We start from the raw sequence: 11351 nt of genomic DNA on the forward strand, positions 1-11351 counted from the left end.
AACTTACCCATCCACGGGTCTCGCCCGTTTAGCCACCTTTGCCGTTAGCGGACCCCAATCCGCGGCCGTAATGGCATGGCTCGGAGATAGGAAGGCCAAGATATGTGAAGGGAAAGGACCCTTGCTTGCGGTTAAGCATGTTGGCAATCCTCTCGTTTCTCCCGGTCCGAGGTCCCCATGACCATGACCTCACTCTTATGGAAGTTAATGCGGAGCCCCGACATGTTCTCAAAACAGAGAAGGAGGAATTTCAAGTTGGTGATAGCCGGGTCCTCCGCTCGGATCATGATGATCGTGTCATCCGCATACCGGAGATGTGAAACCCCTCCGTGTATGATGTGCGGGATAACACCCTCAATGTGTCCCGCCGCCGATGCTTTGTCCAAAATCGCGGCCAACGCCTCGCCCACGAAATCGAAGAGGAGGGAGAGAGCGGGTCCCCTTGACGCACGCCTCGCCCATTCCTAAAGTAGTTGCCTACCTCACCGTTAATGCCGATCGCGGCTTGGCCCCCCGAGACCAAACTGAGCACCCGGTGGACCCACCCCGGGTTAAACCCCTTCCGGAGGAGCACCTCCCGGAGAAAAGACCAATTGACTCGACCGTAGGCTTTCTCAAAGTCAAGTTTCAAGAAGACTCCCCTAAGTCTCTTGGATTTCGTCTCATGAATGATCTCCCGAAGGGAAATAATCCCTTCATGAATAAGTCTACCCTTAATGAAGGCCGTCCGGGTTCTACCAATGTAATCGTTAGCTATGGGGGAAAGCCTCGATCGCAAACGCTTTAGCAACAAATTTAAAGATAACATTGATCGAGCAATCGGGCGGAATTGGCGAATATCCTCCGCCCCCGAACCTTGGGATGAGCGTAAGCACCCCAAAGTTAAGCCTCGCGATATCCACACGTCCCGATGCAAAGCCGTTAAGGATGGCCAAGATGTAGGGCTTGACCAAGGCCCAAAATCTCTTGAAGAAAATGACCGGGAACCCGTCCGGCCAGGAGCCGTGTCAACCTTCATAGCCTTGAGCACCCCGTCCACCTCCTCCCCGAGAAGGATAGCATAAGGTCCTCATTCTCAGCGTCCGAAACCCGTCGGTCCGCCACCCGAGTATCTCGCGCCAGGGAGAACAGCCTGTTTCTCCCCTTCCGCCCCCATAAGGTTACGGTAGAAGTCATAGATGTGCTTCTGCAGGTCCCTGCTCTCAGTGATGATCCCCTGATCAGTCACCAGACGGGCGATGGTGCATTTGCGTCTGCGCCCATTGGCAATCGCATGGAAGTACGCCGTATTCGCATCCCCGTGGAGGAGCCAGGCCTGGCGACCGTGCTGTCTCCAATACTCCTGCTCCATATTGAGCAGTGCGTGAGTTGGCCTTCCAAATGATACCTCGCCGCCCAGCCCTCGTCATCCGGACCCGTGGTGTCCGCACGTGTATCCAGTGGCTCCGAATCCTCCCAAGGATGTCCTCCTTCAAGGCCCGCTCCGCCTTCCCAATGTTGGCTCCCCAGCCCTTGAGGAATTGCCTCGGACCCCCGAAACGTGCTGCCGTGCATCGATGGGGTCAAAGAAGGGGCCCCCTAGTCCCTCCAAGCTATGCCACTTAGCCGTGACCAACTCCCCAAAATCCGCGCGTTGCAGCCAACCCTTCTCAAAGTAGAAGCGTGTGGCACGACGCCTAGCATCCTCCCCAGAATCCAGGATCAGTGGGGCATGGTCCGATCCGATGATCGTCAAACCAGTAAGGGAGCAAAGGGGAAATAACATCTCCCAGTCGGTGGAGACCAACACCCTATCAAGGACACTCCTTACCGGGTTCACTCGTTTGTTAGTCCAGGTGTATCCGGCTCCGCCCCGCGGATCTCGCGAAGTACAAGGTCGGCGATACATTCGTTGAACCCGTGCACCCGCGGCCGATGGATGTTGTCATTGGACTTGTCCTCTCGATCCCCTAATCAGGTTAAAGTCGCCGCCAACCACCAGCCGGAAAAGGGCAGGCGTTGACGGCAAGCGACAATTCCCCCAAGAATTCGCTCGGAGAAGCGGTGATCCGCCGGGCCATAAACCACGAAAACCGTCCACATACAGTTAGTGGCTAATTGGAGGATATCCACCCTAAGGAAGAACCTCCCCTCCGTCCAGGCGATTGCCTCGAACGTGTCCTTGTTAACCCCCACGAGGATCCCTCCCGAGTGCCCCAACGCCGGAAGGGAGTGCCAAGCAAATTTCCCTTGTGGGTCAATCGATCTCAGGTCCGTCTGCGAGAACTCGCATTTAATCGTCTCCCGTAGACCCACAATGTCAAGCCGCTCTCGGGTTAAGAGTTCCCGGATCCGTGGCCGGCGCCCGGCGCGTGATAGCCACGAATGTTCCGAAGCCCGCTCTCATGGCGCTCCGGGCATCTCCGTCCGCGACGGGTGGCCAACCTGGTCTTGCTCCCGCCCCTTGCATTGGCATGGGGGGCAGCATCCCTGTCGTGTGAAGGGTCGGCAGAAACCTCCCCACTCACGACGACAACCTCTGCCTGAGCGGCCTCACGCGACTCAGCAGGAGCCTCCCCCAACCGGGAAGCCTCGCCGGCCTCACTATGGGCCCGGCGGGCGGCAGCCAACGCCAATGCCGCTTGAGCCTCTTCCTTGGCACGGATAAACGAGATAGCGTCCGTGGCCGTCCCCGCTTCAACGGAGAAGGCCAGCCCGAAGCATCGTGCGCCACCGTCTCCGTGTGCTCATCCGACACCTTTCGCAAAACCACGAACTCGGAGGCGGAAGGAGGGGGTGGGATCGTACCGTCGGGTCGAGGTTCTTCGCCGCGGTGAACTCCTTGGCGCGTCGCAAGATGGGGACCGCCGACGCAGGACCCCGGAGCCGGGCGCTCTTGCGCGCCGGGCCAACCGGCACAGCCCGCGTGCGTCGAGCCCGCGGCACCGTCACCCCGCGAGCGCCGGCCTGCGCGCGACGTCGTCCGTGTCGTCCACCACGCCTCCTTCCTCCTCCGCCTCCGCCGCGTGACCAGAACCCTTGTGTGTCGCCGGAGACCCCAACGAGTCCGCGGAGTCGTAGTCCGACCCGGTGGTGAGAAGCGTGGAGGAGTCGACCGGCGGAGATCCCGGCGGGTCCGCCCCGATCGCCGAAGGCGGGTGAGAGGGAGGGAGCTCCCTCCGCGCTCCCTCGGCCGCCCCGGATCGCTCCAAAACCACCAAAGGAACCGGCCGGGGTGCGGACTTGCTCGGATTGGACCCATACCGATCAATCCGCAACTCCACCCGGCCACGGAGAGCCGGCGGCTCACCGGCACCCCCCGGCCGTGATGACCTCCACGAGCTCCGCCGGCTCACCGGCCACCTCCTCGCGAGCTCCCCGCCCCGCGTGGTAGCCGGCAGCGACTTCGCTGCGCTCCGCCGCCTTGGCCCCGTCCTTGTCTCCCGGTGGCCCTCCACTCGTCCTCCGAGGGGAGTTGGCGTCGACGTCATCGTCATCCATATCATCGTCCTGATGTGGAGGAGAAGGCGGCCGCGGCGCCGAGGACACCCCCCGAGGCTCCTCGACGCGGATGCCCACATTGTAGCCGAGGCTTTTGTGGAAGAACTGCACCGCCCCGTTCAGCTTGGAGGGGTTGCGGCACGCCACGCGCAGTCTCACCGGACCCCTAGCCTTGAGGGTGCTGTGATCCACCTCGAGAGGCCGGCCCAACATGCGCATGCCCACCAAGAGCCTCCTGGTGCGGCGCATGCACCTGGCAGCCCGGAGACGCGCACCCAGACCTCCTGGAGCTTCTCCGCCGGCGCCGGGTCCGCATCGGCAAGCTTGATGTCCACCACCGTGCCGCAGAGGGTGAGGAACAGCTTGCCGCTCCGGGCGCTGAAGGTGAGTGTGTCCCTCGACGGGAACACCACCGCGAACTCGCGCTCCCCCAAGGCGCGGACTTGCCAATCCCAGTCGCCCTCGACCAGATGACGCAGCTTCTTGCTCCAAACCAGCCGGCCGTCGAGCCACCCCCGGGAAGGTGATGATGGCCGAGTTGGACAGAGTCATCCTCCTCGTCGTCGTCCTCCTCAAAGTCGACGTAGAAGAACCCCTCTCCGGAGATGGCATGGCCCATCATGGAGAGCTCCGGTTCCTTGCCCTTGGAAGGACAGGCGACGGAGTGGTGGCCCTCCTTGCCGCAGATGACGCAGATGGGCTCTGCCGTGCGGCCGGCCCGGAAGTGACCGGGCCGCCCACACCTGAAACACTCCACCTGCGCCGGGCCGGAGCCCCCGCGCCGCCCCGCGAGGAACGGGCGGGTCCGCAGCTCCCTCGCCGCCTCCCGGCCGGAGGCGCCGGCGGTTTCCCGCCGCGCGCGCGTGGATCCACGGCCCCTACCGCGGTCCACCTCCGAGTTCTCCGGCCGCTGCGCCGCGCCGCGCGCGCGCCGGGCCTCCCGCTTTTTCTCACGGTCGAGCCACCACCGTGGCTTTTGGTGCCGTCGCTGTCCACCTCCGCCGCGCTCGAGCTCCCTTGCCGGCGAGGGCGGTCCCTGTTGAGGAGGGTGGACCGGGCGTTGGCCTCCGCCCGCGCATCCTCGACGGCCGACCGCTTGCCGTTGCCGTTGCGCCCTCCGTGCCCGTGGCCTTGGCCCGCCGGCGCTCCCCCGCGTCCACTCATCAACGCCGCCGCAAAGGAGAGGAGGAGAGGGGGTGGGGGTTGAGCAAGAGCAATGGCTCGGGCCGATTTCTCGTGCCGCCGCACGTCCGCTCGCGATGCGGGAAACCCTAGCGCAAGCGAAGAAAACCCCTTCGGCACCCACCACCACCGGGTGGGCTGCGATGGTGGGCTCTCGGCCCGCTCGGGCCTCCGAGCCCAAGGCCGGTTGCGACGGCGGGGCAGGGTCCAGCAGGGGAACCCTAGCCGGCTGGGCCTCCATGGGCTCCGCAGGCCGCCGGCCCAGGTCCAACTCAGGAACGGCCCACAGCGGTAGGGACGTCGTCTCCGCCAGGGCTCCCTGCCCCAAGGGCGGCCACGCCTCGAGGTCGCCGCCAGGCGGCGCCGCCACGACCGCCGGCACCTGGCGAGGCGTCGCCGGATCCGGGCGCAACGCCCCGGCACGCGGACGGCCGCGCCGCCCCGGCACCGCCGCAGGCCACCCCGGGCGGACATCTCGACGGAATCTGGATCCGCGCCCTCCCGGCGCGAACGCAGTTCGCCGGCCACTGGAACGCAGCGAGCCCCCAAGCTCGTTGGCCGCGTCCAGGAACTCACCCAGCGTCGCCGCCCGCCGGATGGAAGGAGGCGGAGAAGACTCGTCCGCACTCCGCTCGCTGACGGCCTCGTCGTCCTCAACCTCCAACAGCGGCTGCCAGAAGCGCCCCTTCACGCCGCCGCCAGGGAGAGACGGGCGGGAGTAGAGGACGTCGGTGCTGTGGTGGCGCGCACGACGGGCAAGGGGTTCCGGAGGTCGGGCAGCGCCGCCCTCCGCCGTCGCCCCTGCGGCGCCCTCCGCTGCGCCCTCCGCGTCGCCCTCGGTCTCACTTTCCCCGAATTCCATCGTGCTGAGGATCTTCCGACCACCTCCTCTCTCGCCGGCCGGTCGCGTCTCCTCTCTCGCTGGCCGCCGCCCCGCCCCGGCTGACCGCAGACACGCCCACCCCGGCCACAGCCACGCCCGCCCCGGCCGCCAAGCAGTAGGCAGCGCCCCGCCCAGCCGGTCGCCCGCGCCCTCTCTCTCGCCGGCTGCAGCCACGCCCCGGCCAGCTGCCGCCACGCCTCGCTCCTGCCGGCGGCCACGCAGTAGGCAGCAATCCGCCCAGGCAACGCCCCTCCCGGGCAGATCCTGCCAATTTATCTGCTCGGCCTGGCCAAACATTGTGCCACTACCTGTCCCGCTCTGATGGACACCCATGAGGAAGATGAGGGTTAATCACTCGCTGCATTCAGTTTTTGCATTGAGAACGGAGTGCTAGCTTAGTGGTAAGGCTCGCCAATGCGTAGCCATCCGATCCGGGTTCGAATCTTCTCCGTAGCGGTAATTCATTGGAGAGGCGGACTAAATGGGGTATCATATGTAGTGGTAATTCGCTGGAGAGTCTCATCCTACTTATCAGCGTATAGTCAATGAAAGGATCATTCCTCCGGTGATCAATGTCTTAGTTTCCGTATTTTTGGTCCTCTGCAAGAAGGGTCGGGCCAGGCTAGGCTCTTGTAACATTTCCAGTCTTGGTTGGTTGTAACTAGCCCTTTTAGTGTGCACCATGATCATTTCAAGCCATCATCTGTGAAACTGGATGAGGGGAATTTAAAACCACACAACGTAGTCTAAAATGTGCCTAGATAAATGCATACGTAAATATCCTCAAAAATCCTGAAATATTTACCAAATGCAGTACATGAGAGGTTTGGACTACGAGTATGTCAGGATCAACCGAGATTTTGCGAAATCTAAGACAAGTTCCCCGAATAGTGGTAGTTTTCAGTAGAAAAAAATGGTGTTTTCTATTAAAATAGCCACAAATTACGTAGTCTTACAAGACTTGGTTATTGCTTTCAAAAGGAAAGAGAAAAAATATCTGCTGACGATTCGTGCACGCTTCAAGCCAACCACGCTAATCATGAAAAAAGGAAGAACACAGGAGCATTTTAGAAACAGGTGCTTCAGCTCTCAAAATTAACTGCAAATGCCAAATTTTATTCGAGTGCAATAATTCAGTGTTCAGCACAAACAGGCACCTAAACGAACAAATCACATAGATACCAATACCAGCACATCTGACAAAGATGCAGGCCCTACAGCTATTAACACACCATGAACCCAGGATGCTTGCATAATGACTAGTGAAGACTGAGGAGTGGCAATGGCTTATTAAGGAAGGAGGGCTGCCACTCCAGTTTCACTTAGGTTTTTGTTAAACCAATCAGTCATGTCCGCCAGGGCTTCCTCAGCGCTCTTCACAGCTGCCGCGTCGTTGTTGTCGTATCTGACAGTCCATCCATGAGAAACCCCAGGGAAAATCTTGACAAAGTAACCAATCTGCAGACCCAAAATGTAATTAGGATGAAATATTTTGAGCTCTATTCTAGACGATCTTTTACCGATAATGTGTCTCCATTTATCGACAGTCTACTGCACTTTCTGATTTTTTTCCCAATATGTTACATCTTTTCCATTTACATCATTATAATGTTGACACTTTCTGGTAAATTATTTTAATATAATAATACCTTCCAAGTTCCTTCTTAGAGAAAACAAGATGTTTAGATGGGTAACAATACTTGCTTACATATCTGAAATGTTAAGTTCAGGGGAACTTCCAGGGGTAAAGGTTGGATGCTCTTAATTACAAATGATCACTAATGTCCAAAGGATGATTACATAATTTGTGAATAAAGTAGAAACACGTGATGCGAGAACAATCAAACGGTACTCTTATGAGATATATTGTTTGACACTAGGGCTTTCAAATTTGACAACTTAGTTTAACCTTAGTAATATCACATATTCTATACCTTGAGTACTGTACATCATTATCGAGCTGAAGATGGGGTTGATTGGAAGGAGAACATACCCCTGTGTTAGATGACGATAGAACCTGTTCGAACTGCTTGACCTGTTCTGGTGGCGCCGTTACGTCAGTTTCAGCTCCAAGTATAGCGATGGGGCATTTCACCTCTGAAGTATATAATATGCGTAGTGTAAGAATTTGATGCCTTGCAAATGGAATGTTAAGTGTGTCGCCAGAATTCCCAAGGAAGAGATTTACCTTTGATATCATCATCAGTAATAAAAGAGGGGTGCAACATAACAGCTGCTTGGATCTCATTAGCTTTCGCTAACTCTGCAACTACCTTTGCTGATATGTGGAGAGAAGAAGCACAATGCTTAGCAGGCTAAACCTTGGAATTCAGGTTGAGGTGTGAAAAACACACAACAGTGCTTACCACCCCAGCAATAACCTGCAGCACCAACAACGGACACTCCTTGTTCCTTTAGAACATCAATAACTGGCTTTGCCTCTTCAAATCCTTTGTCCTGTATAAAGGAACAATTTATTAGTTCACTATCATCAGATAGACTAAAGAACTATCCATGTCACAATCTTTCAGCACGAAGTATCAACAGAAATATCACTCAGCACTTTAGCGGAAAAAATGGTTGGGCCAGAGGGGGGCGGGAGTCTATCCCGATTTCTTTCTTAGGAGGCGAGGAGACCCGAACCTTGATCAACTAAGTGGGGTATCTACACTCTATCCTTCTGACCCAACAGAGCTTTATTACTCTGGTGGAAGATAGGAAGAACAAAAAAAATTAAGTGGCAATATCCTTCATGTTAAATTTCAAAAAAAAAATTATCCTACATGTTCTTACAAAGTTGTGTCCTGCTACTATCAACATGTTGTTAGGTTTGTATCTACTTGGTTTATCACCACTTTCTCACCCCTGGTTACTCTAGATAACACACAATCTGAATGAAAATACTAGGGCGAGCATTGTCATTCTAGAGACATTGTGAAGATATAAAAACATAGTCCTTAAACCTAAGCTGTGTCTTGAGCAATAACAAAAGGAACAAGGTCAGAACTTAGAAGGAATCAGAAGATGACAAACCGTAGTATGCTCTTTTATCCACACGTGTACATCATCTCCAGGTACGTATGCATTCCCATGGAAGAAATCTGGCACCACAACAAAGTATCCAGACGAGGCAACTTTATCGGCTATATTCCTTCATGAGATAGGTAATTATGTCAGAAAGATAAGTAATTATGTCAGAACTCATTCATAGCTGCTATTTAGTTGTTGTGATCAACTAAGCACTTGAAACTTCAAGCCCATGAGGTGTTCTCTGTCTAAACAAACATTTCAAAGAGCGTACATAGGCCAACATAAGGATATTCCACTAAGTCGATCCCCAAAATTGTGTGAACAACATTGCTCTTACTGACGAAAGAGACTGACCTATTTGGTACCTAACCAAAAATATCTCTATGAAGTAGACAGATACTCCATCGGTATCGATGGCTCTAGCTGGAATCTAAGTGATGTCTCTCTGTTCCATGTCAAGTAGAGTGGATCAAAGGTGATGGTCATATGTTTGGTTTATTTTTATAGCGCAATTTGTGCAACTTTAAGTGGTCAAATTTTTATGCGCGTATTTTGGTCTAAATTTGTTAGGCCGTAGCAACTCATTGGTAATTTTTGAAAAGCGTTGAGACGCACGGGCATTCAGCTAGCATTGTTAAAACTTGAAAGGAATGTTAATAGCACAAACATGTATACCTCAGATTCGGCGCTTCAAACCCTGGAAACAAAAGACGGGAAGTGCCTTTAATTAACCGTTATTATACCCAGCGAAGGAAATTTTATATGAACAGAAAAGGGGCTCTGAGCGAGGGGTGGAACCGTAGATATCGGAGATAAGGACAACGGCGAGCTTGGACTCTTGGGCGCCGGCGAGGTACGACCTGAGCCCGCCGAAGCTTTCGACGACCTTGCCCTCCCCGACGTCGGGGCTGGGCGTTGGCGGGTTCGCGCAGCACTGCGGGCTAGCCATCCTGACAAAGGCTGCGCTGGTGGGTGGGGGCGAGTGGTGCAGTGGTGTGCTTGGCACTTTGGAAGGGAGGCTGGATTGGAAAACAGCCAATGGAGGCAACGGCCACGAAGCAATGCGAGTAAAATGGTGGCGGGGAGAGGAGGAAGGAGGAGGAGGCGGCGGTGACAGCAAAGCGACTGCTCCCGGCTCTCTGTATAGAAGGTGTGAGACTTGAGCTGTGAATTGGGACGGAGTGTGAGGAAGCTGGCATATATAGCGAGAGAGCAACAGTTGTAACGTTCAAGTCTCCCCCGAGCCGAGATGCGGCGTGATCAGTACCATCGCTGGAAAGGACAGTGGACGAGGCGAGTTGAATGATGGCGAGTTGTTTCGAATCTGTTCGCTTCGGAGTTCTGCCGAGACTTTTGGGCCTTGGGTATCGAGAACCCGCACCGGGTGACCCAAGTTCTGTTTAAGTTTGATGCGTTGCTTTCTATGATAGTGAGTAGTGACACGGAAAATTTAGCCGAGCTACACGGTAGCCCTTTATTTGTAAATACTCAAAATTTGTATTTCTAAATTAAAAAATCTGAATTAAAATTTTTGAGATAGCTAATGATGTATAATATAATGGTGTAAAATCTCAATACAAACTATTCTAAGCTACACAAAATTGATAAAATCTGTATAAAATTTATCAGGATTTATCATTTTTGTGTAGCCTAGAATACAATTCAGTTTTCATTAAGATTTTGCACCATTGTAGCATACATCATTGGCTACCTCTAGGAATTTTTTCAATTTTTTTTGAAAACTTTAAAATACTAATTTTGAGACTTTGAAAATAAAGAGCTACATGTAGCTCGGCCTCTAAAATGCCACACTCGTAGTGACACCAGTTCCTGGCGCGGTGGGCGTGGGCTACAAATTATTCTATTTTGTCTTATTTTTTTATTACACCTTCTCTATTTCAGGAAGCAAAAAAAGACTTTGGACGAAGCGGCTCGTCGGGCGAAGATAGACGCCGGGTGGAAGACCCAGACTTTTTCGATGACCTTTGTGATAGCTATGGCCGCAAGGACGGCACGATGCCTGTTTCGGGGGGAAGGGGACTCGGTATAGTTCAGCCTCTAATCTCCGTGTGGTGTGGGTGGTGGTGGCAGTGTCCAATGAGATCGACGTTCTGCTGTTGGGAGCTGACGGGTGGTGGCGTTGGGGGTTGCCGATCAGCCTAATAAAGGAGGTGGTCATTTTGTTCTTCTCGTGCAAAGACGATGGTCTGCTTAATGACGGGCCTCATTGATCTGGCCATGCACTACCGGAAAAAGGCTTACAAGTGGCGGACGTGTTTTCCGCACTGGTGACGATAGATGCCGATGTCACTGATGGGATTCGTAGCATAGAAAACAAAAAATTCCTACCGCGAGAACGCAATTCAAGCCAAGATGCAATCTAGAAGATGGTAGCAACGAGGGGATGAACGAGACTAACCCTTGAAGATTTCCAAAGCCTACGAGATTAGATCTCGTTGTTGCAGAAGATGATCACTTGCCGCTTTCAAAAGCGCGTAGAAGATCTTGACGGTGCCACAATCGGGCAGCACCTCCGTACTCGGTCACACGTTCGGTGTTGATGAAGACGTCCTTCTCCCCGTTCCAGCGGGCAGCGAAAGTAGTAGATCCTCCTCGGAATCCCGGCAGCACGACGGCGTGGTGGCGGTGGTGGTGGAGAACTCCGGCAGGGCTTCGCCTATGCGCTGCGGGAGTAGTATGTGGAGGAGGGGCGCTAGGGTTTGGGGAGAGGGGGTGGCTAGGGCGCCGGCCATGGGCACCCTTTGGTGGTGCGGCC

General features: G+C 54.8%; 1 protein-coding gene across 1 annotated transcript; it reads right to left on the minus strand.

The window, feature by feature from the left end:
* Nucleotides 1-6835: 6835 nt before the first annotated feature.
* LOC124647932 (endo-1,3;1,4-beta-D-glucanase-like) lies at nt 6836-9524 on the minus strand. The gene is made up of 7 exons (XM_047187779.1): nt 9374-9524; nt 9251-9272; nt 8579-8696; nt 7912-8002; nt 7734-7823; nt 7539-7642; nt 6836-7003 (listed from the first exon to the last, which is right to left on the minus strand). The coding sequence occupies exons 1-7, from the start codon at nt 9522-9524 to the stop codon at nt 6836-6838; spliced, it is 744 nt and encodes a 247-aa protein (XP_047043735.1).
* Nucleotides 9525-11351: the final 1827 nt, after the last annotated feature.

Source organism: Lolium rigidum, chromosome 4, assembly GCF_022539505.1.
Source record: "Lolium rigidum isolate FL_2022 chromosome 4, APGP_CSIRO_Lrig_0.1, whole genome shotgun sequence".
NCBI classification, from domain to species: domain Eukaryota; kingdom Viridiplantae; phylum Streptophyta; class Magnoliopsida; order Poales; family Poaceae; genus Lolium; species Lolium rigidum.